Source organism: Stigmatopora argus, chromosome 14 (assembly GCF_051989625.1).
Source record: "Stigmatopora argus isolate UIUO_Sarg chromosome 14, RoL_Sarg_1.0, whole genome shotgun sequence".
NCBI classification, from domain to species: domain Eukaryota; kingdom Metazoa; phylum Chordata; class Actinopteri; order Syngnathiformes; family Syngnathidae; genus Stigmatopora; species Stigmatopora argus.
The window spans coordinates 14986353-15010648 of NC_135400.1; the positions used below are offsets into that span (position 1 = coordinate 14986353).

General features: G+C 45.0%; 1 protein-coding gene across 4 annotated transcripts in view; it reads right to left on the reverse strand.

The window, feature by feature from the left end:
• Positions 1 to 3873: 3873 nt before the first annotated feature.
• Positions 3874 to 24296, reverse strand: part of smg1 (SMG1 nonsense mediated mRNA decay associated PI3K related kinase) — a 29934-nt gene continuing 9511 nt past the window's right edge. For 3 of the 4 annotated variants that reach the window (XM_077618624.1, XM_077618625.1, XM_077618622.1), the window contains 53 exons: positions 24049 to 24150; positions 23468 to 23758; positions 22968 to 23098; positions 22664 to 22825; positions 22443 to 22561; positions 22264 to 22351; positions 21645 to 21746; positions 21321 to 21461; positions 20782 to 21008; positions 20454 to 20653; positions 20199 to 20360; positions 19957 to 20111; positions 19653 to 19786; positions 19249 to 19560; positions 18885 to 19026; positions 18605 to 18755; positions 18286 to 18406; positions 17794 to 18039; positions 17459 to 17610; positions 17217 to 17340; positions 16900 to 17044; positions 16675 to 16813; positions 16325 to 16543; positions 16028 to 16208; positions 15781 to 15942; positions 15461 to 15666; positions 15200 to 15354; positions 14860 to 15082; positions 14533 to 14779; positions 14034 to 14263; positions 13668 to 13913; positions 13438 to 13576; positions 13219 to 13328; positions 12578 to 12796; positions 12286 to 12479; positions 11732 to 11904; positions 11243 to 11522; positions 10873 to 11142; positions 10505 to 10739; positions 10041 to 10252; positions 9607 to 9763; positions 9235 to 9424; positions 8876 to 9150; positions 8553 to 8762; positions 8230 to 8367; positions 7860 to 8012; positions 7579 to 7758; positions 6992 to 7219; positions 6705 to 6916; positions 6537 to 6637; positions 5354 to 5527; positions 5122 to 5228; positions 3874 to 4836 (listed from right to left, as the gene is read on the reverse strand). In XM_077618624.1, coding sequence (XP_077474750.1) covers positions 4759 to 4836; positions 5122 to 5228; positions 5354 to 5527; positions 6537 to 6637; positions 6705 to 6916; positions 6992 to 7219; positions 7579 to 7758; positions 7860 to 8012; positions 8230 to 8367; positions 8553 to 8762; positions 8876 to 9150; positions 9235 to 9424; positions 9607 to 9763; positions 10041 to 10252; positions 10505 to 10739; positions 10873 to 11142; positions 11243 to 11522; positions 11732 to 11904; positions 12286 to 12479; positions 12578 to 12796; positions 13219 to 13328; positions 13438 to 13576; positions 13668 to 13913; positions 14034 to 14263; positions 14533 to 14779; positions 14860 to 15082; positions 15200 to 15354; positions 15461 to 15666; positions 15781 to 15942; positions 16028 to 16208; positions 16325 to 16543; positions 16675 to 16813; positions 16900 to 17044; positions 17217 to 17340; positions 17459 to 17610; positions 17794 to 18039; positions 18286 to 18406; positions 18605 to 18755; positions 18885 to 19026; positions 19249 to 19560; positions 19653 to 19786; positions 19957 to 20111; positions 20199 to 20360; positions 20454 to 20653; positions 20782 to 21008; positions 21321 to 21461; positions 21645 to 21746; positions 22264 to 22351; positions 22443 to 22561; positions 22664 to 22825; positions 22968 to 23098; positions 23468 to 23758; positions 24049 to 24150 — 9450 coding nt within the window. In that variant the 3' untranslated portion in view covers positions 3874 to 4758. Of the gene's footprint in view, positions 4837 to 4877; positions 4915 to 5121; positions 5229 to 5353; positions 5528 to 6536; positions 6638 to 6704; positions 6917 to 6991; positions 7220 to 7578; positions 7759 to 7859; positions 8013 to 8229; positions 8368 to 8552; positions 8763 to 8875; positions 9151 to 9234; positions 9425 to 9606; positions 9764 to 10040; positions 10253 to 10504; positions 10740 to 10872; positions 11143 to 11242; positions 11523 to 11731; positions 11905 to 12285; positions 12480 to 12577; positions 12797 to 13218; positions 13329 to 13437; positions 13577 to 13667; positions 13914 to 14033; positions 14264 to 14532; positions 14780 to 14859; positions 15083 to 15199; positions 15355 to 15460; positions 15667 to 15780; positions 15943 to 16027; positions 16209 to 16324; positions 16544 to 16674; positions 16814 to 16899; positions 17045 to 17216; positions 17341 to 17458; positions 17611 to 17793; positions 18040 to 18285; positions 18407 to 18604; positions 18756 to 18884; positions 19027 to 19248; positions 19561 to 19652; positions 19787 to 19956; positions 20112 to 20198; positions 20361 to 20453; positions 20654 to 20781; positions 21009 to 21320; positions 21462 to 21644; positions 21747 to 22263; positions 22352 to 22442; positions 22562 to 22663; positions 22826 to 22967; positions 23099 to 23467; positions 23759 to 24048; positions 24151 to 24296 lie in introns of those variants that run through there. The other variant, XM_077618623.1, reaches the window with a different exon arrangement.

Here is a 24296-nt window from a genome sequence, read left to right on the forward strand (position 1 = left end):
AGCTCCATTAAATTTAATAAGGAACTTTTCCCCTTGGATGTCTGGCGGCAATGACGACAAATCTCCCGTCATGCCAATTGTTGGACCAATTGTGGGTCTCTTACCTGCGCAATTACCCCTTCGAGTCTCTAAAATCTTGAATTGCCTTTGACAGGACCCCCCGGGCCCCCCGGGCCCCCCGGGACCTCCTGGGTCCCCTGGACTTGCCGGTCCTATCGTAAGTACTCAGCTTCCTCTCACCTAAAGTACTGGGGTCAGTCAGACGAACTATATTGACGCAAAGACGAGGAAAGAGAGAAAACTTGTACACTAACGGGCCCTTTGGATCCTCTGCTCAGGGACACCAGGGATCCACCGGTCCCCGCGGACATCCTGGAGAGAACGGAGCTACCGTAAGTGCTCTAAATCCAGCAAGAACACGGAACGTGACGTGGCGGCCTTTTGATTTTCGATGCGCAATTGTTTTCCGCAGGGCCCCGCCGGCATGAACGGAGAGGACGTAAGTTGCGCCAATGTCCGCTCCGTGGAGCTGGCTTCCTCGTGCGTCACTTAAATAATGTTCTTCCACTTTGAACACATTCTCTTCTTCTTCCACAGGGTGCGGATGGCAAGGACGGACCCCGCGGACCTCCTGGAATTGCCGGACCTCGTGTAGGTTCATTCACCCCATCACGTACGTCTTCCCACTTGCATCTTCGCCCTAACCTTTTTCCTCTTCCCCACCTCCAGGGTCCTCGTGGTCTCGCTGGTGCCAAGGGATTGACTGGTAACAATGGCGATAAGGGTGACGCTGGTCCTCCTGGTGTGGCTGGACAAACCGGTGACCACGGACCCCAGGTCAGATCAAATCATATCCCACATCGTCATTGCATTAGCTTTCCATGCTGAGCCACTGTTCACCGCGTTCTTTCAGGGTTCCCCTGGAAACACTGGCGCCAAGGGAGACCACGGAGACCACGGACCTCCTGTGAGTTAGAACCGTTACTTCAACGTCAAGCAAATTTGTACTCACGCTGGACTTCCGTTTCCTCAACAAGGGCCCCCGTGGCTTCCCCGGTGCCAATGGCACAGACGGACCTCCCGGCCCCGCTGTAAGTCTATGGTGGCGCCGCCAAGGCGAATCCTCGGGAGCGTACGATTAATCGCATGCTATTTTTCCTTCGGAAAAGGGCAAAGCTGGACCTGCCGGACACGCTGGACCCGATGGAAAGGAAGGACCCAAAGGAGACCGTGGTGACACTGGATCTGCCGGTCACAAGGGCGAGATGGGAGCCACTGGAGCCCGCGGACCTTCCGGCGAGAAGGGTAGCCCTGGTGCCGATGGCGCTCCCGTGAGTTGCTTTTTCATTGACCGTCCATCCCGACGTCCCAAAATGATGAGATCACGTACGGCCTAACGCTTCCCATCTCCATGATCCCGGACTTCAGCGTATCAGTGGAGAACGTGGTATTCTCGGTCTCTCCGGAATGAGAGGCGAGAGAGGTTTCCCTGGTCTGTCCGGACCTTCTATAAGATCTTACTATTTCTTGTCCCCAAAGTTAGCATCTTTTGGCTACTGCCAGCCAATGCTCAATTGCCACGTCGCCCTCAGGGAAAGCACGGAAAGGAGGGCCCTTCCGGTCTCATTGGCCACCATGGACCTCCCGGATTGGAGGGACCCACTGGACCGCCTGGATCCCCTGGAAATACCGGACCCAAGGTACTGGTCTTCGCCCGGCGCTCAACCGTGGGCGTTCGGTCCTTTGACTTGATTACGCAATTCACTTGTCTCCTCTGTTTTAGGGTCCCCCTGGTAAAGACGGATCTGACGGTCACGATGGATCTGCTGGACCCAAGGTTAACTTTCTGAACTTGACTACAAATGTGTAACATTTGATTTGAAAATATTTGACACCTTGCTGCCCCTCGGGCAACAGTTTTCAAACGACACTAGTGAACAATTGCAGCCAATTGTTGTCGGCTATTGCAAAATCTTTGACTGGGAGGGTAACGGATCTGTTCTCGTGAAACAATTTAGGGAGACCGTGGAGAGTCTGGCCCTGCTGGAGCTCCTGGCGCCCCCGGAGATCCCGGTGCCACCGGACCCGTCGGACATGCCGGAAAGCCTGGTGACCGTGGAGAGCCTGTGAGTGAAAAGTGTCTCCTATGTCCACTTTACAAAACAGTATCTACCAGGAGTTTCTCTACGGTCCGTGGATCAACACTTTTTAATTGGCCCCCAGCAAATTATGCAAATCTCATTGAAGATGGCCCAGGCAAGAATCTTAAATTTACACCAATGACACATCAATGAATTGCCTCAAGCCCTTACCTCATCCACAGGCCTCGACAGTTGTAGACCTCAAATGTCTAAGGCTGTCAATAGCAGCCTATGAGTTAACACTTAACAACCAATTCAGATCCTCTGTTTACCAAATGAATGATTGAAGATTTCAAGTCAGCCCTCATGGCCTCGTTGGACACCCCTCGTACATATCGGCCAAAACTGAGAAGTTAAAATCCATTCAGGTGTCTACATGACAATTTATTCAATACCTTCCAGGGAGCTGATGGCCCTCCCGGTTCTACTGGACCTCGTGGCCACCCTGTAAGTAGCATGACAGGCACAAGCCACGGAACGGAGATCGGGTGAATAAAGTTTCCTCCTTGTAGGGAGCCGTTGGACCTCGTGGAGACAAGGGAGAGAAGGGCGAGCCTGGTGCGATAGGTATGAAGGGACACAGAGGGTTCACTGGTATGCAGGGATCCTTCTGGGAAATTGAGCTCTCGCTTTCCACGTAGACTGCTGGTTTTGCGGGTAAGGTTGGCATGCCTGGCCTTCCCGGTCCCAGTGGACAACGTGGATGCTCTGGAGAGATGGGACCTTCCGTAAGGCTCACAACATTTGTCATCTCCATTCTGCAGCGAAGCCGTCCTATTGCATATCCCGTCTCTGGCCATATTGTTCTTTAGGACTTCCCTGTGTACCAGGGGGATTCATTGCCCAGCCCCAGGAGAAGGGTCCCGATCCCTTACGCATATAAAATTGAGTTGTTTATGATTATTTGAATGCTGAAATAAAGCATGTTAAGTGCTCGTACACCGAATCCTGCCTTCACTTTGTCAATGTCTTCCCCTTCAGCCCCGGTTTTTCAGAGTATGTACTAAACATGTGCAAGCACCTACGTTTTAAAAATTGGTGGATTTTCTATTTTCTAACTTCAATTGTTAAGCATGACATTTAAAGAAGCAGCCTACCTTTCAGATGGTGCAGTCCGTTTTTACTCCGAGGGATAGAATCCGATTTTAAGTCGTTATCTGGGAGCAGGAATCCAGAGAGGGGCTACATCCGAGCGCTATGGCAGCAAGACTGAGGCTGACTCGGTGCAAGCGGTGGGCATCACAAAGAGGCCAATTGTCCACCTCCAGTCCCCCCCCTGCAGTACACTATTCCAAAGCTAAAAACCCCAAATTACAATTTAAAAAAATTACTTTTGTAAAATATTACTAATATTTGAATGTATTTTACCACACCAGAGTAACTGCATCCACTTCTCCTGACTCTGTCTTCAATTGTTGTGGGGCTCAGTCCTAATATCCAAGCTATTTCAAACAAGACACTTATAAATTTAATATTTATTTGGAGTTAAACAGAGGAAAAGCTTTACGAAAACATTTCACCATCACCCAAAAGCCTCATATCGCCCAATAAAATGGTTAAACTAGAAAGTCAAGATGAATAAAACGAGCATTAGGACTAGGGAGTTACTAGTTAAAAGAGAAAAACCAAGAGCGAGTCCCAACAAAAAAAGGGGGCGGCAACATTCTACACTTGGTTATTTGGAAAGACCAATTGTTACAAAGCACGACACAGACTATTTAAGATGCACAGCACAGAAGAACTACGACCTCTAAATGAATCAATTTACCTTTTAAGTGTCCTTTCTCGTGTCCAAGTCACGACTTGGTGCTTTCGCTTTAACACAGAAGCGCACCAAGAACCATCCCAACCAACAAATGACTTTGAACAACAATCTTTTATCTGGTCAAATCTGATGGTTCGATCGAGCAAAGGACAGTTTTTGAATAACGTTGTTTTTTGTTTTTGTTTTTTACCTCCCCACCCCTGGATTCAGAAGAACCCTCAAGAACCTTCATTTGGGCCCAAGTGGCCCACGGGCAATCAATATCGCAGCCACGTCGAGGCCGAGTTTTCAAGAGAACAGGGTGGGCAATGCAAGGAAGCCGTTTGGAGCCCCCATCGAAGTCCCGCCCACCTGGCAGTGGGCTTCGGTGGGAAAGGGCTCGCTTCCTGCTTCGTCCTGAACTCGGTCGGGCCAAGTTTAACCAGCTCGACGGCGTGCGGTGATGGTTTGGGGTACAACTTGAAAATGGGCTGCAGAGGTGGCAGGTGAGGTGGTGGGGGTATCTCCCACTCGCCAAACACCGCCGCCCCCACCCTCGATCTGACGTATTGCCAGGTGGTGGAGCCCCAGAAAAGGAGGTGGGGGCAAAGGCAGACCCATTAAGCGTTGCGTTGGCCCGATCGCCTATTTTTGCTTTGCGGGAGTGTTACGGGGTGGCTCGCCCGGTACGGCTGCCCGGAAGGTTGGGAGGGCGGGGCTAAGCTTCCGCTTTCCATTTCCTCCTCGCAGCGTGGCCGCCGGGTGCTGCTGTTCCGACACCCGAGAGAGTGGCCCTAGATCCACTAAGACTCTAGTGGATCTCTGAGCCTTCGCTGGACCAAAGACATGAATGACGCTGGCGCTGTGTCGCGTTCACACCCAGGCGGTCCAGCCCTCGTACAGCTGGGCTAGGTTGTCCATGTTGGTGGCGTCCTTGATGACAAAGTCCACCTGCAAGCAAACCATTCTTCAAGCTTTTCGCAAGGACGCAAGTGCTAACTAGCACTTTAAATTTGAAGGTCATTGGCCCTTGGTAACACATTTGTACTCCCTAGTAAAACCGTCAATATGGAGGTGAAAATTGTAAATCGGGGGCGTCTTATACGAGAGAATTTGTAAAATTCAACCATTTGAAGGCAATTTTAAGGGTGCGGCTTATACGAGGAGGCGGCTTATACGCGTAGACGGCTTATATGGTAACTTGAGACTGAGCGAAAAGTGAAGTTTAAACCTGACCTGCTCAGTGACACTCATTCTCCGGTTTGGATCGATATCTCTGCCCTCCAGCTTGGCTTTCACTCTCTTCCACACACTAACAGCATACGAGTTCCTTTCCTGGACAGCTGCATTTGAAAACCAAGTTAAATACGAACAAATACAAAAGGGTGTTGTTGTTATGAAATAGTATGTGCCACTTTCTCGGGTTGATTGATTGTATTTGCATTGGAGTGGAGAGTGGTTGTTAAACCTTTTCCGGTTTTGGGGTCACGCACAGCCCTTTTGGGGCTGGGGTTAAGGCCTTTGCTGTTCATCAGTGTGCTGGGTGGGGTGTCAGTGGGGGTTCCCGGGTTACGTGGCGGGGCCTTCCGTGCATTCTGGGACATGGATTCTGGCTGCGTCTTCGGCCCACTGCATCGAACAGCTGAAGAACAGAAGAAAATCAGGCTTAAGCGTTCAATATTCAAACTCTTTAGTCCACAGGGGAAACAAATGAAAAATAATCATTTGACTGAAAAAAGTTGGACTGGAAGAAAAGGAAAGGCTTCCAGGAGGTTCATGTCCTGTCCTCTAACCCCCCCTACTGACAGATCGGTACGGGGGAAAACTAATCCATAAAAACCTCAAGACCATTTGTAACATTTATACAGTAATCCCTCAAATATCACGGTTAATGTAGACCAGACATGGCCGCAATAAACGAAAAAAACGCAAAGGTGTATTTTTATTTAATATTACGGCTATTAGCATATCAAGATGTATTACTGTAAGATATGCTGACTCACTCTTTGCATTTGCTTGTTAGTATTGCATCAGTTTAGTGTGAGTAATGAAAAATGTCGAGTCATGTTGAGACATCTGCTTGCAGATGTCTGGGCGTATCAGCCCACACCCTCTCTGTGCAGCATCATGTTTTTCACATATAAATAGACGCACAAACTGTTCATTCGGAGAGCGTTGCGGCGAATAGGCTGTGCGTTCTCAGCTGTTCGAGCTCTCCCCATCCTGCAGTGTGGTAATAAACTTATTTCCTTTAAATTGGTCTCACTCTTTCTGTGCCTGCTCCTTAAGCTGTTTTACAGACCCAACAATTAATATCCAAATATAATGTATATATAAAAATTTAAATACTTTAAATACTGTACTCACAGTGAAAATAGTTCCTCTCCGCTTGATATAAATTTAAAAAAACAGGTTAAAGGAAGCTTTAGCCCAAGTCGTTGAAGGGGGGGGCGATATCCGGGATATTTGAGGGATTACAGTAGTTTTTTGCAATTTAGATCAAATTCTTTCCAAAACGAGAGTAAAAACTCAGTCAATAAACCTTCCGTGTACCAAATTTGTCACGGGCACATCAACATCAGTTACCCTTTTAAATATTACGGCAATAAGCATGTGAAGAAATAAGGTCTTTCAAGTCCCGAATGTCATACCTGCGGCAAAAGTGGTCTGTGGTACGGACACAGGACTGGCACATTCATTTTCTCTGTCTGTCACCAGTGGGGAGGCAAAGCCCACCAGGCCATTATACACACTGCAGTGAGACAAGCACAGAGAATCAACACCTGATCCCCGGCAGAATTGGCCCACCCTCCCCTTACCTCTGACTCTGGGAATGGAGCTCCTTCACAGTGGCAGGGATCTCTTCCAGCAATTCCAGTTGCTCTTGATTACGCGGTTGCCCACTGGCTTGGATAACGGTGAATAACACCACTTGGATGTTGTCCTGCCACGCCTTGTACTCCATCAAAAAATGACGCACGCTGCCCTCGTACGCTACTTCCTCCCCATCGGCCAGCGCCGCCTCCTCATCCTGCGCGAGCAAGAGATTTAAGCAGACGTTGTGCGTTTAAAAAACAACGATAATACAACGCCAAACAGAAAGTACCTTAGCCATGGCTCGAAGGAGGTGCTTGACATCCGCTAGTTGGCGGTTGTGGCTGGACAAAATAGTTTTAATGGAGTCAACGAGGAGTTGCTGAGTTTCTGCGCAAGATTCCAGCTGCTGTTCCCGCTCCTCCTGCATCCTCTGCTCCGTACCAAGCTCTTCTTCCAGCTGTCTGTGAGCACAGGACAGCCAATCGGGGCTACCTATTGGTAGATCGAGCACTGGATTCTGAAGGGATAAAGAGTTTGGAGAGAGAGAGAGAGAGAGAGAGAGAGAGAGAGAGAGAGAGAGAGAGAGAGAGAGAGAGAGAGAGAGAGAGAGAGAGAGAGAGAGAGAGAGAGAGAGAGAGAGAGAGAAAAAAAGATTAATATTGTGCCACTCTGTCCACATTTTAAATAGCATTTTTTTTTTTTAAATGGGATTGTATCTGAACAACAGTAAATTCTCTAAAGTGCAGTGGTGGAGAGCCAAAAAGTAGTTATGTGCTCCCGTTAAGACCTGAACTGCCACATTTTAGAACATAGGCAGAAATAACGTTAAGCCTTTCAGAGTCAAGTGTCATGCATCATGTCTTATATTAGACCCACCAGCCTCTGCAATAGCTCGAGTTCCAGCGTTGAAACTGAATTACTAAACTGGGCGGCATATGAACAGGTCTGCTGGCAGCGCTTCAACAGCTCAAACAAAGCCGCATCCATGTTGAGCGCCTCCTGTGATCTGGTGCGAAGACCTTCGAAATTCAGGATGGTGGAACACAAGAAGGTGACCTAAAAGGTAAGAAGACACGGTTAGGACGAGTTGTCCGCTTTGCACGAGATCGGTGTGTGCCATTTGAGCTCGTATGAAGAGGCCTTTTGAGCCAAGGCACCTGGCTTGCTCGCTGGTTTTCTCTGGCCACGGTGGCGCGTCTCTCCCTGATGGTCATCTCAAAGTCCTGGAGGACTGGGGCCAGTGTCGGGTTTGCACCGCCAGCCCATTTAAGGCGTTGCTCAATGCTGGCCTCCAATGATGAAAGCTTCTCCTGTAGGAGAACAAAAAAAAATCTTTCAATATACCAGGGCTAACTTAAAGCAAGGGAGCGTGTCACATTTCAAATAAATATATATAAACTTGAACTATTAACGAATTCTGCTACAAAGTGGCATTTTTGTGAGTTTGGGGTTAGTTATATCATTGATACACCTGCTAGCAAAACACGTCAACATGAACCATTGAAGCAAGTCTATCACGCCACACACCTGAACTGCAACAATGGCTCCTTCATCCTGACTTAGCTTGTACAGCTTCTTCTTCATATTGCCGAGGATGACGGCGCGAGGGGGAATGTTGACACTTAGTGTCTGATTGTTTGGACCCAGAATGTCCTCGTGCTGCCACTGAAGGAAAGAGGCGCCAAAAACAAAAGATGTGAAAACAGTCCGATTCCACCAAGTTTCAAAAGTTGTTGTTCATCCAGAAGTATAAATATGGAACTTTTTAGAAAATTAGCAAGTGGCAAGTGTCCTTGGTAGCGTTACTCAATGCAAGCAATGAGAAGTTGAATGTAGCATCTGAGGACTACCTGAAACATAGCAACATGCAGCTGAATCCTCTGCAGACTGGCCTTTGCAGCATCCAGGTTGCCATCCAACCTTCGCAAGAGGTCCAATTTCTTCCAGGCCGTGTCGTAAGACGCGGCCAGCACCGTGGATCTGTTGAGCAGCAGTTGGGAGACACGGCCCGATGCCAGGCTCTGCTCCGTTGCCTTCTTACAAAGTTCGTCCAAAGACACCTTGCAAAACAAAAAGTGTGGTTTAGTGCCATGGTTTCTAAGCGGCGTGCCTTGAGAGGTCAGGTACACCAAGGGAAATGATACAATCTGTCATCATACTGCTATGCATGTACCTTGCTCTCTGCCCCAAAATCTTTCGCCTCAACCTGAGCGACAACATCCAGATTAAGGGCAGACAGGGTGCTGCAGAGGGCCAGGACAAGAGCTTGGCTGGGCAGACCTATGAGCATCTGCCACACAAATTCAGCTGTGAAGGCCTTGATGGGGCGGGTCAATTGTTCCTCGCTGATTATGGTCCCACTTGACCCAGTAGCGTTTGTCTGTCTGTATAATGGTTTTCCTAAACCAACTGGTCCGTTTGAAGTCAACAGTTCATCAGCACAGGGCCCTGGATAAACAATGTCCCAGAAAATACAGAACTAAGTGCATAGCCATCACCTTTGATGGCAGTGGAAAAAAAATAAAATGTTACCTGATAGAGTCTGCGCAAAACAGGAGCAGATTCTGAAGAACTCTCTAATGGTTTGCAGTCTCTTAAGGAAGAAAACGTCATCCATCAGTTCCCGCTGAGCCGGGCTGTCAAAGAAATGGAGCTGGGCAGCACGTGCTTCTTTCAGAACATCCACCTTCCTCCATGATGGTGGCACGTCCAATGAACTCAACTGAGGATAAAGAGGTGATTAAAACAAAAAAATGGGAGTCATCTTTATTAGGAAAATTACTAACATTGTGGAATTTGTGATGTGGCAAAATTCAAGCCACCTCTATTGTCAGGTTCTTGTGTCATCACATTGTTAAACGTTAGTATTTTGTGCGATAGTCCCATTATAATATAAAGTCAAACCTTTTCGGTCAGCTGACTAAAGGCCGCTTCTAACTGAGTGAACATTCCATCAAAGGCCACCAAAAGCATTTGACCCGCAGACATCTTTGGCGAGTCCCGACCAGTGGCATCCATACAGCGAGGCTGGATGAGCTCAGAGTACTGAGCGCGCAGCATTCTGAGTGCACAAACAAAACTCATGACAATACATTGCATATGAAATTGCAAAAACATGTTTTCGTGCACACAGAACAACTACTTACTGGGCAATTTTGTCGATATATTGCGATACAAAGTGCCAAAATGAATATTGCTATTGGACTTTAGCCTTGACAAGAATTTCCCAATATATTGCCTTTGCCGTATTGGATCATATTGCCATACGCTTCGAGGCGCAACCCACAGGCATACTCAAAACACACTTTAGTAATAATTGCTTGTTTTAATTTTTTTACCTTGTGATGTCCAGACATTGGTTGTGTCCATCATGATCGAGACCAGTTGTGGCCAAAAGACTGTCAACTAAGCCCTGCAAGCCAAGGCCATTGGAACTCTGATCCACCAGCTGCTCCAATTCTGCCAACATGGATTCTAGAGTGGGCTCTCCTTTAACCATACAGCGCAAAGCCTCGGGAAAGATGATCTGACGGAAGTTGGTGTTCAGCTCCTTCAATTTTACAGTTCAGATGAGGAAACAGTCACAAATAAGCGTGTTAATCTTTTTCCTTAAATTATACAAAAAAACAGCACTGTAGTTAAACTAAACCCTCCTAACAGACTGATCATTTTGATATACACTAGCCACAATAGTTCTAAAATACATTCTGGTGCCTACCAAGTCAGTTGCCAAATCTAATATAAGATTCAGGAAAATAATCTGATTGTGATCATTTTAAATGCCTTGTGACTACTGCATTACCTGCAAGCACGTATACACAGAATTGGCCAGGTAAACAGCCTGGATGGTGGCGGAGGGCGATGGGAGTTCCAGATCATTGGGCAGGAGAGGGCAACGCTGCAACAGCGTTGCCAAAGCGCTAACGTTTCCAATCATGCTGCAGAGTTCCTCTAAGAACCAAGCTCCATCCCGAGACATAAGATCTACCAGTTGCTCTCCAGCACTGGCCGCCGCACTCTCCATCACAAAGTTGCGCCTACGTGAACACACCGGTAAGCATCTTCTTACATTATCCAGAACAGTGGGGTATAGACTAATTTTCAATATTCATGACATGACTTCTAACAGATTTCTTGAAAATCTATTATAAATCTATAAACTCAATGAACCTGCAGAGTGAGCAGAGGGCAGAGGTGATGATTCCAGCAAGGCTGAGCGAGCCCGACTCTCCATTTTCCCGCAGAAAGACGCCGATGCAGTGCTCAATTTCCTTCAGCTGCTCCTCACAGGCAGCGGCGGTGGTGCCTTCAGCTTTTAGCCGCTCGGCCTGGTGCATCACGCGCTCATTGGTGTCTGCCACCTGCCTCTGTAGAGCCAACTCCAAATTGGACATGAACTGGCAGGCTGCATTGGACTGAGGGGCAAACAACACCTCATATCTGCACGGAAAATGAGACCCCAAGAGTCAAACCAAGGTTTGTATCAAAATGCTGATAACCTGTGAATGCTGACAATAATTCATGGATGTGCTCTGCTTACTGTCTGTAGATATTTTGGCAGTGCTCTACTGTCATGGCTCTCAGCATTTCGTCCAACCACGCCTTCCATTGGTGTGTTCGATGGCGCAGAAGGTTGGCCCGTGGATAGAGCAAGGCCACCGTCGCATAGCTATGCAGCTGTTCCAAGCAAATCCGGAGGACTCCGCGGCGCTGCTGGAGCAAGGCGCTCACCTCTGCCTCCAGACTCTCACATTGGCTAATCAGATGGGCCTGGCCTGCATTCTGCAAGAAGGCTGTAGCTGGCACGTAGCTAGGAGGACCTGGGGGGTGATTTAATTATTAATGCATCTATATTTTGTTGTGATGCATTTGAATTGATTTGTAATCAAAGTCTCCAATATCCACTGGGTGTAAAAATGAGTAGTCATAGCTTATTGTCTAACTGTGCCCCAGTCTAGGGTGTACTACGTAAAATGTGACCCTGAACAACTTGAATGGTAGTGACATCAATGTATGCATAGTAACTCACCTAAATCGATGGTGCTGCTAATATCCTGCAATAGAGCAGCAAGCTGTGTGGTCTCCAGGTTTGAAAAGGCCGCTTGATACTGAGATATCCACTGATCCAGGTCAGCCAGCTTGCTTCGAATGGCCTCTTGTACGGTCCTTTGTCGAGATTGCAGCTGCGTGTGCTCAGAGTACCTAAGCAAAAAAAAAACGTTGGCATTACTCTTCAGAATTGTATTCCATATGTGCAAGTTTGAATATAATAGCCGAGTTTGGGGGTGAGAGTCACACTTTTGACTCTTTCTATCATCAACCTGTCTTGAACAGTCAGTCATTTATTTATTACAGGGAAGCTTGGTCGGATTTTCCATTTTTGAATTTTTTTTAACCTCCTAAGATCCAGACTGTTACAAGGCAAGCATTTTTATTTTCTCTCTGATATTTAGGCTAACTGTAAATTCAATTAGAAAACACAGTGACACTTTGTGACAGCCATCGTCCTTTTTTCAATGAAAATGCAAGCGTGACAACCAATGCCCTCTACTTGATGCTAGGCAGTGTATCTATCATTCATACCTCTGCTCCAGAGTGACAATTTGATGCTCTGGATGGTTCTCTGCACCTTCCAGAAAGGTAAGCTCTTCTTGAAGCTTGGCCTGAAGTTTTTCTCCCTGACAGAGAAGATCTTGGAGGACCAAGTACTCTTCAACGGCCTCTTCCACTTGTGGCAGGACAGCCAGCATTTCGTCACGATTCTTAAACCAGTTGACCTTATACAAAATGCGCACAGTAAACTCTGTGTTCTATATGTATACAAAAAACAACTGACAGCTACTCTTATTCTTTCATTTTTTTTGAGGGGCCTTACCTTTATCTCTGCTACACGAGAAGAGTAGAGTGAGCGTGTGATTTCCCTTTCCATCTCCCGCTTGCTCTGTTTGCTGTCAGCCTGTTGGCCCCCTCCTCCATACACTGCACCAGCAAAGCCCACCTCCCCCCCAGCAGTCCAATCCACCAGGGGATCATAGACAAAGGCCTCCAGCAGGGTCAGGAGGGTCTCTCTGCCTCGGCGCATCATTTGAATGACCTAAAAAGGAGCATCTTATTTAGAAACAACGTACCGTATCGACTCAAATATAAAACCATATTTTTTGCATTGAAATAAGATTTAACATTTTTTTTAAAAGTCGGTCATCTTAAAATCAGGGTCTAGACATTGTACCCATTTACAACACTTGATAGCGCTAGATACCTTTAAAGCAAATGCTGAAAACTTTGGTGAATTGAATTACTTTTAGTATTGTCATTATAGAAGTATAATATGGGGGTCGTCTTATACTCGGGCCGATAAAGTATTGACAACATTCTCGTCTCCATCTATGTGGAAGACCATGACTGTAGAATTCGGTCAATGCCAGTCAGAAAATTGACATGCAGCGAGTGCAGAGCAATACATTGTAAAAACCATGCCCCAAACATATATCTTACCATACATTTGACATGACTTACCTGTTCACACGAGAGCCTGAAGATGCCTTCCACCCCAGTAACTCCCAGTGCACTCTCAATATTGTGTGTCATCCTAAAAGGTACTTTCTCTGGGACTCGTAGGCTCTTCCCTAAAAAAGGCAAATTTTTGTTTTACTTTAGTGCTAGTGGCTGCTCGACTCTCGAAGCAGTCGGATATCAATTTTAAAGTAAGGAAGGAACGTGAATACATGCGCTTACCTTTTTCAAAACACACATTGTAATCAATGTGTACAACCTCTCCAGTGGTCATGTCAATGAGCACATTGTCAAGGTGTCTGTCACCAAGACCGATGATGTATCCCACCATCGACATGACAGCGGTGGATCTGGCGTAAGACTAAAAGAAATAAAATGAATGAAACAACCACTCAAAAAAATCCTTAAGAAATGAAGGCGTAAAATTGTGCATCCATGAAATATAAAATCACCTGAGTGACCCGCCACCATTCACTCGGTGTGGTACACGAACACCACAACTCCTTCGCCAGTAAATTGGAAGGTGTAGCCTCCATTAACTCTTTAAGCACCTCCTTCATGACACCGAGGGGCCAATCACGCCGCGTTACGTCCAGGTTGAGCCCGACTGCTTTCAGAGCTGGTCCGATTCGACTGTAGTAGAGCTCACTAGGGCGCGGCACAAGAGCTACTGGCTGCTGCTGGAACGAATCTTGGGCCTATGTATAGGTCAGGGGGAGAAAAAAACCCCGATATAAATGCTTCAATTATGCAACTAGGCATTACAAAACCATGTGAATATTTGATATTCATTAGCATACAATATCAGTATCCGTTACCTTCTGAGCCTGCAATACAGCCTCCCTCTGCTGCCAACGCTTGTATAGACCAAAGAGTGGCGTGGCTCCATCCACCCACTGGATCAGTCCGGATCGTGTTCCAAGGGGGGTGACAGAATAATGGCGTGCATGGAAACGTGGTTGCTCTTGTTGGTTGATCTTGGTGAACATTGTGTTGACGATTGATAAGAACTGCATGATGCGCTCGTCCAGATGTAAATCCTCCAGACCTGAAAGATGGGATGACGTCACTTTGTTATTTTATTGGGGAAAATGATCTTACTTCCTCTTTGATGAGGTTTTTGCCAACAATAAATAAAGCAGGAAAATTTGAATTTTAGACTTTCTAGAAATGTTGGGAATAAGATCAGGACCCCTTTTCCATGTTATCACTGACAGTATATATAAACACAAAGTATTTGAACGCGTCACTTTTATCCACTCATGCTTTTATAGATAGATACAAGTTTTTTTTTTTTTTAAAAAAAAAGGTATTTACCTTTAAAAAGATATGGGTAATTCTGACCATCAGAGCCATGGAAGAAAATCTTCTTCGGCTTAGTCTTGGTTGGGAGTATGGTTATGGATTTCCCAATGCTCTGAATGGTGACTGTATCTGAAGCAGACACCACACCGGGCAGCGCCATCTCCGTTGCATTCATGGACGCCAGATGCGGACTGATCTCATCCAAGTGAAGGAGATAGCTAGCTCGTTTCTGAGCACGCTGCTGCAGGCTCAACATAATCTGACACAAAGAACACAACGATAAATCCTCAGAGTTCTAACTGGCGACACATTATTGAGATTTAAAAAAAAAAGGGACACCTGTTTGAATGGGAGCCAGCTACTGGCAGGATTGGCAGGATTGTGAGGGTTCCGCAGTCTTTCGAGGGCAGACTTAATGGCTTCGCCGTAGGTTTGTTGGAACCACGTCTCATGTGGTGTCTCTGCGGGAGCCGATGTGATACTGCAGACATGTTCCAGAGCAAATACTACAGGCCGCATCAAAGCAGAATGCTTCTCACGCATTATTGCTATCTTCTCGTCCCTAATGCACAGAGGAGAAAACAAATGGTTACTAGTTTGTCTTAATTTTGCATTAAAAAAAACAGCACAGACAAGGTAGAAATGGCAACATTGGAGGAAGACGCTGAACAAATCTAACCTTCGGAGAGTGTTATTGGTTTGAACCCTCTTGACCTCGTCCTCCAATTGCTGGATCCGCCGCAGGACGTGCATGTGTTGCTGCTGCAACACTCCCAGCCACAATTCATCCCAGAGTAATGTCACCCTGCGCAGCTCACCGACTAACTGCTGAACCTGGTCAGCGTGCATTACTGATTAGCATCTCAATAAGAAATGTTGACAACAATTGTGTCATCTGTTCATAAATGAAGTTCATGTCAGAATTTGCTAAAACTATTACCTGAAGCACCATGGTGGGGTTTGCTATAGAAAGCTTTTCCACTATCTTGCTGTAACAATCTTGCATCATGGCTTGGTCTTGACTAAGTTCTTCTGCAACGTCTCCCTTGTCGCCACCCTCTGGCTGCTCCTCTTCCTCTTGCTCACCGAGGCCTTCTCCTTGAATGCTCCCCAAAAATGTGGGCAGAGCGGATGGCAGTTTGCTCCCTGTCAGAATCCCCAGTTTTTAATAGGACTATTCGAGTCACTGATCGTTATAACATCATAACTATATTGAGTTATGAGCCGTACACAAAAAAAAATAAAACTTGAGAGGCCTACCTGCATTTTGAGCCTCTCCTCCTAGTGAGAGTGAGCCCACAATGGCAGGGTAAAGGATCAGATGCGGGGAGTCCTGGGCCACTCGGCACAGCAGGCTGCATATGCTTTGTCGTATGTATGCTTCCGGATGATTGAGACGTGAAAATAGCTGTGGCGTGATGCCTGAGAGAGAGAAAAACATATCAAACTCTGTACAATTTATCAGAAAAATAGTTAACATGGAAATGATGAGAAAACTTTGGCATACCCCTCCAGGGTGCTGTCGGCGTGGAGGCTAAACCTAGCTCGAGCCCTTCCCGCAGTTCCCCAGCGTGCTTGACCAACAAACGGAGGAGACGGAGAGTTGCCATGACAATCACGTCATCGTTACTTTGTTTGCTGTTTTGACAGGACAGCAGGAGTTTGGGGTCGTCTTCATCAATAGGGACCTGTTGACAATCATGAGCATTATTTTTTGGAATTGGTCTTATTTCTACATTCACAAGACACATGTATAGCTCCAGGGTTGAGAATGCTGAAACGACCTGATTTCCCTGCATCTCACCTGGCCTGCGTTGAGCTTCAAGAACGTGAAATATGCTTGGCAAGAGATTCGGTAGAGCCCAAATATTCGATCCACCACGCGTCTCCAAACACGGATAAGCCCATCCGCGACGGGTTGGCCGGCCTCTGCCAGCCAAGGACATGATGCAGTTAGCTGTCGCCATATTAAATCCACCATGTCATCCTCATCATCTTCCTGCTGGAGCGCCATGTCTTCATCCTAAAGCAAATCATAAATAGAATTAGGGCAATCTGGATAACATTTCAATAACAGTTGGTTAATTCAATGATAAACTGATGAGTTGTCAACCTTAACTTAATTGGTCATTGTTAAATGGGAATAAACTCTACCTGTATTCCAGTTGGTCGACACATGGCTTGGCCAAGAATACTAAAAATGGTTTCTTTGTCTTCTTGACTTGTACTTGCAGGTAGAAGCTCCTCAATATCCTTCTTTTCTCCAGAAAGAAGAGGCAATCCTTCACCTTGGCTAGAAAAAAAATGCAATTGCAGTGTGAGGAGTGACAAATGTAATCACTATAAAATATATCTATATATTCGCCGTCATGCACTTACCTGGCATTATCAACAACTTTCCTACCCCAACGGTATGCCCAGCTGGCCAATGCTGCCCAGGACTTGGCAACCTCAGGAGCTAAACTGGTGGAGAGTTGGTAGAGTTGTCCAAGGACGAAATCTGGCTCCCCAACACCAACACTCACTAGGCAGAAATCAGACACTTTGTTATTCTTTCACCTCATTCTTGTAATCATCATTAGTTTAGCTAGATCACATCAAAATGTTGAGTTCCCTTCACTTTACTTAAAAAAATGACACCAAATTGGCTCCTTCTAAACAATTGTATGCATGAATACAACCACAAGCAAAATTACCTGAGGTCTCCGTGGTGATATGGGGGATGCTCTGTTCCACAAGAGGAAAGTCCAGGAGAGAAGAAATATTCTGACACAAAGGTGACATGCTAGATGAATTTGATCCCCCTGTTAGCTTGACGACCTTTAGAAAAACAGCACAGTGCACACATTTAGGTTGTTTAAAAAAAAATCCTGCATCCTAAATATTTTTTTTACAAAAGATAACCATGCCACCGTAGGATTAATTTTAAGAAGTGTACCAGTTTAAGCTGGGGTATCATGTCCTTCCAGTCAGCCAATAGCCATTTGCAGAGCGTGAGCAGTGAGCGGCAAGCCGCGCCTTCATTCTTTCCCACGTAGCAATACGACAGAGCAGCCCTGCTCAGCATTTCCATGGCTGTCATTGATTGGCCTGTAAAATGGATTGAAAAATGATCATTCTGGTCCTGTTAGTGTAATCTGGATCTGTTATAACCGTTCGTGTGATTTGTGAAAAAACAGGCAGGATTTTACTAAATTACCAAACACACAAATGCGTCTTTTCGGATCCATCTTATTTATCTTAAGTTGAATTATTACTGATTCTGGTCTTCACCTGAAGTTCTCACTACTTTGGCCTTTTCTATCTGCAGCTCTGGACCCCACTTTTCTCCCAGCGTGCCCTCCAAGGTCAGGCGACGGAAGGCCTGTAGCACTTGGTCGTCGGGCTCCTCGTCTCGGGTTCCATCGCAACACTGACTGAGCAAGCGGGACGCCAGGGCAATGTTCCCTTTTTTTCGGGCAAACTTTACGGTTGTCAAACAAAGCTCCATGAGGTGGGCATCAGTAGAAGGACAAGATCCTAGAAGAGGATGAAAAAAATGCTTTTCTATTTTGAACAATTGGATTTTCTACTGTATTTTATCTTTAGTTATTTATAATTGACATTTTGATTTGAATTTTAAAAAGGTAAATCTAAAATATATTATGTTTTACTTTTTTGGTTTTCATTCAATTTGGTATATTATTCATTATCAGGTTTACCTGGGTGAAATATTATACATTTTATCAATAGTTTGGTGATAAATATTATATTTGATTGGATTACCTCTTAGTTTGTTGAGAAGTTGTCTCTGAAAAAAAGTGTATCTGAGGGCTTGCAGGAAAGGTTGGACATCTTGTTGTTTACATGAGCTTAACGCCTCACTGTTCAAAGGAATCACGGAGTCCTACAGCAAATACAAACAGAACCCACAAATGAATCCCACTTCCAAGACGACTATTGAATAACAATTCACGCCGACGATGGTCTTTTCATTCCATCAACAGACAAGTGATTTTCCTTTTAAGAAGATTTGGTAAAATGACATGATAATGGCATTTTATTCTTCCAAACCCGTTTTTCAGAAGCATAGCGGGGTACGTGCCTCTTGTCCTGAAAGCGTGTTTTCCAGAGTGACGGTGCAGTGAAGCTGCAAAGTAGGAAGGGTGGGTAAGGCATCGGAGAGGGTCAGGGTTGACAGGCGTAAAGGACCCAGGCAGATCCTCCCAGTTTGTTTCAGGCAGCGCACTAATGTACTGTAAAAATACATGACATGTTAGACTATAACACAAGTATTTGGCTGTACTCTGTCAAAGAAAAATTTGTTTGAAACAGGCACGACCTGAAAGAGGAACCACAATTTCCAAGTCCCTTTTTGTACTCACTCTTGGTTGGTAGTGGCCCTTTGGTCCGGTGGCTGATTGTTTTTTGGCAGGGCACTAACTGCGCTACGGAGGAGCTGCACCTCAATAGCTCTTTGAAGTTCTGCAGGATCAGGACTCAATGAGGTCAGAAACCTCTTTAGATCTAAACCAGACACAGAATCATGCAATGTTGATCAGGATGCTTAGGAAACGATTTGATGCCCAGTATTCGTCCAAATATTCATGAATCCATCTTAAAAGTGGTGTATCATTGTTAGGACCATCAAGTATTCCTTAAAAAATAGTTCCTTGTCACCCTTATTAAAATAACGGCATGTATTTCCTTGGACACAATGCTAAATTTAAGGATTGGGCCCACGCTCACCTATCTTGTCCTTGCTACCGGAGAGCAAAGTGAAGTCTTCTCCAGGCAGAAGTTCCAGTTGAGCACCACATTCAGTCAAATCGCCGTCCTCAAAGCGGCTCAAGGCCTGAATGTAGTTGAAATCAGCCCTGAGGTTGATGCCGACTAGATTGGTGGAGTTCTGTTTCAGGTTATGAACAGTGGCCTGCCATTCCTTGACTGAAGGCCAATCACAAAGTGCCACATAGCACTGGCATGCTTTGTTGGCCAGGAGATTGGCCACCTCAGGAGAGCACTCATTTGACTTCAGCAGGACAGTCTTCCTGCCATCACCTTTTCGGGGAAAAATACAAATCGGTGTACATCATCTTTATAATGGCAATCAAGACTAGGTGAAGTTAAGAGACTTGATTACAATTCATTACCATTGCTTGTATGTTTGGGGCTGTTGGTATTGCTGGAGAGTTTGAGTAGGTAGCAGTCAGAACTTTTGATGCTGCAGTCCATCCCTGAAACTGCAGACAGCTGATCTTGGTAGTCTAAAGCTGCTTTCTCAAACCTGAAGGGACAGCCACAAAACGTGTCAGAACACACCCCAAACTTTTTGTTTTCCATTCAAAAAAGCCATCTTGCATATCAAATGAAGGGAAAAATTGGGGATTAGAGTCCAAGAAAAAACATTCACAGTATAGGTACAGCAAGAACACAAAATATTTCTTGGTAGCATACCGTCCTTCTGCTTGTAAAGCCACCGAGGACAACCAACTGAGACTCTTGCCAGTGTTCGAGAGGCTCCACGCAGCAAGACCTTGTATGGCATCAGGACAGCGTAGCTCACAAAGAGCCTCCGCCAATAATGTTAGAGGAATCTCCAACTCTGGACCCTGCCATGAACAAAAATAAATAAATACATAATTTGCATCATGAATGCCCTATGATGAAATTGTCACTGACTGAGTCCTTCTTCCTACCTGAGTGCTGTTGTTCTTAATCTCAGCAAGAAGGTCAAACCCGTGACGAACAGTCACCGCTGGTTGTCCAGAGAGGAGACCGACCCTCATGAGCGAGAGGCGGATCCTCGTCAGCCAGTCTTGGCATGTCTGACGATTGGTGTAGAAGAATGTCCGGATACCCTAAGCAAAAAAAGGAGAAATTTGAGTGTTTCAAATTGAAAATGTGCTCAACATTCCAACCGGATAGTTATGTAGTGAGACTTGTCCGTCTACCTTAGGTGGGGCAGTGAGAGCATTAGCACAGCCTTCGTAAGCGTTATACATGAGCTTCTCCAGGTTCTCAAGGTATTGAAGCAGTAGAGTGATGCGGAGCTGATTAGAATGGTGACCATCCCCGTCACTTCCAGCGCCAGCCCATACTCCAACATCTTGCTCTGGGTTTAAGCTGTGGGCGGCCAGGCTGCGGATCATACCTTTAAAAAAAATAGCAGGGCGAGGCTTGGCTATTTGATATTTATTCCATATGCTTGAAAGGCTTGAAAGTTTGGGCATTTATTGCCTAAGTAAACTTCTCAGAAACAAGCGACAACTTGGGTATCACCTTCAATAGTCTGGAAGGTGTCTTGAGCCCGACCAAGTGGAGTTCGCAGTTTTGACAGTACGGTGAACTGGGCAGCTTCCCACACTGCCCACTGCCACAGCACCACTTCAGTTTTTAACAGGGCTCTGGGAACAACACCAGGACGTGTTCCATCAGCACCACCTCGACCATCCCGTTTCTCTAGGCGCTGGCAGCTGTAATAAAGTCGCTCCAGCCATGGATCCTTGCTATAAAAAAAACAGACAAGAATCTTATGTGGTACTCCACTGACATAAACATACAGTTAACCTTAACACATCAGTAGTTTTGGGTAGAAAGTATATTTTCCACAATCTATCAAAAATGAGGTAGCTCCATTCCATGTGTTATGGAAGCAAAACATGTCAGATTTAAGTCTTCCTACCAAAACCTGTGTTCACCCCGTGGTATATATATATACAAATTACTGGGTTTGTGACATGTTGCATAAAATGTCTGGATTCCGATACACGTAATTTATCGTCTGAGAGAATTTATGAGCTTGCTTTTAATGTACATACCCTCCACGGTGCAGCACTCCATATAGGATGAAGCTGATGAGATCACTGAAGTCCTGGGGGTGTAAGGTGCTGCTTGATGCTCGGCTCATATGGTGACGGATGGCTAATGATATCTGAGTCATCTCTGGGCGGCTGTGGTTACTGATGACAAAACCAATGTGGGGGAACACATTTTTTTTATTGTCATAATAGCAATTCTTCACTAGATTAGCAAAAAAAAAATGATACGTATACTGATAGGCTCAAACACACCGTTGGCCATTTTGTATATTGAAAGTTCAATCGCTATAGAAATAGTTTTGTACTTTATATTGCAAATGTTACCTTAAAGAAACATCCAGCGGGATGGTCCTCAGCAATTTGCCATAGGCCTGCCTCACCCTCACAGCTGAGTGGACCAGCTGGACTCTGCACACATCCACGCACCTAAAACCAGTGAAATTCAGTAAACGGTAAGGTCATATTCCGCAAAGCGCAATGAGATGCTATTAATTGCTGCTAGACCGAAAAACCTTCGCTACCAAGGGTTAAGTGTGGGATGACATGTAATGACAAAAAAGCTAATTATTTAATATTATCATTATTATCATCATCATTATTATCATTATCATCATTATTATCATTATCATCATCATTATTATCATTGTCAATCTCATTCTCATTATTATCATCATCATCATTATTATTATCATTATCATCATCGTTATTATTATCATCATCCTTATTATCATCATCATCGTCATCATTATTATTATTATCATCATCGTTATTATTATTATTATTATGATCATCGTTATCATTATTATTATCATCATCATTATTATTATCATCATGATCATGATCATCATCATCATTTTTATTATCATTTTAATCATAATTAATATTATCATCATCATAAATATTATTATCATCATCATTATTGTGGGGACAATCGTGCATTTACCTTTGCAAAAGCTCTGTAGATAAAGATGAGGAGAGGATGAGTAAGCTATGGCAGGTCTGAAGGCAGACACTCTGATCCTCATTCAGGGCTATATAGTAAAACAGCAAAGGAAAAGAAGACCTATTTTATTAACAAGCATCCATCTGTGAGGGCATCAAGGGAAAAAAAGCAACCCTTACCATTGGACAGGAGACCACGACATAACTTATTAAAAGAAGGCAAGGAGAAGAGCGGGGTGTAGGTGTCTGACTTTTTCATCAGCAAAGAGATTTCTTGAGCCCATGTCAACAGCAACCTCCTGATATGTAAACATAGCAAACGACAAATTTCTTACGGTTAAAATCCTCTTTTTGGGGGGAATAATGCAAAGACAAAGCACGAAAAGGACGAAAGAAAAAACCTGGCTTCGGGGTACAGATGATCCTTCACCAGCAGCCCGCCCAAAAGGTTGAGCAAAGTGCTGAAATGTTTCTTGGTGGCAGTCGTGACAGTGCTGATGACAGCACCGTCAAACAGGGACGGGGAAGATGACGACAAGCTGGATGAGATGAAATGATCGTGTCTAATGGAGAGAGAGAGAGAGAAGCAGGGGAGATGAGACACAAGGTTGGCCTAACGACTCTCAGAAATTCAAGGGACCAGAGTTTCTGGGTGGATGTGGCATTATTGTGAATTTGCAAAAACAAATAAGCTGATATTATTACCTTGTGCAGTGGGAATAAAGTGTGTAGAGCACAGCATACTGGATGGCAGGGTAGAAGACTGCTAACTCAGAGTGCACCAGCATCAGTGTGTGACTGAGCAAGGCAAAGACCGTGGGAGACAAAGCCCACATCTAAAAACAGGTAAAAAATAATAATAAATAACCACACAATGAAAAAAAAACAGTCCATTACTTCATTCAAACCAGGCTTTGCTAGATCCATTGTTTTAGTATTCATATTTTGCTTGGTGGTGAACAGTGAGCTTTTATTGATAAAGCACCGCCTGGAGTTGGGTAGAATTGCCATAATATTTCAAGAGTTTAATCCCAGGGGATGTGAAATAATTGGAAATTGTCTTAAAGGAAATCATATGAGGACAATGAACAATGACAACATTTTGAATTCTAAGATGCAAAACCAAGAGTGCCCAATAAATTCCTCAAACGAAGAGCGGTAAACAGAATTGCATTACAGCATTTTAGTCCCCTTGTGTATCTTACCCCAATGAGTGAATTCTTGGTGTTCCCAATGGTGGTGAGAGTGCTGAGATTGAAGATGAGAATGAACTGTGCCTTCTCCGGGTTTAGGCTGACTGAAGCGAAAGCAGCGTGCTGAATGCTGAAGCAGGGGCTATCGGCTGGCAGGGGCCCACTCGTCAGATCCAGGATTGCAAGAACACTGGACAGGGCGCATGCCATCTCTCCTAATACCAATTTATAGGCTGCCTCTAGTGTTGGAATATTTTTCAGGCTCAGGAGTGCCTGGTACACCCCGTGTATACCTGACACCACCTGTAGAATGGCCATACACAATTGGAAAAGCATGGTCCTTCATTTAAAATAATAAAATCCAGACAAAGATATTACATTCATTTGCACTTTATAAGGACTAGCAGAAGTTAGCTGATGAATTTAAATATTGAGTTCAACACAAGAGCTTTGATTGTTACAAGCATTAGGCACTATTGTAAGCACCTAAACAGTTTTGAGGAAACTTTGGACTTGGGTGCAAACCTAGTGTAATCCTTAATAATTCTATGCTTGTGAATTTATATATCGAGTAATAACACCTGGTCACAAACCTCTTTCTCTCGATGGAAACGCAACTCCAGCAGCGGTGATTCAGGAGCCAACAATTTCTCTACAAACGAAGCAGGCAGCTTTGTGTTGATCTGTTCCACAATCTAAATGGTAAAAATAATAATAATATAAATTAAAAAAACGTTAAACATTCATCTTTACATTGGAAAATAAACTTCTAGTAAATAAAAGCTGCTACAAAAAATAAAGAATAAGCATGGTATTTAAGCATAATACTTTAATACAGTCA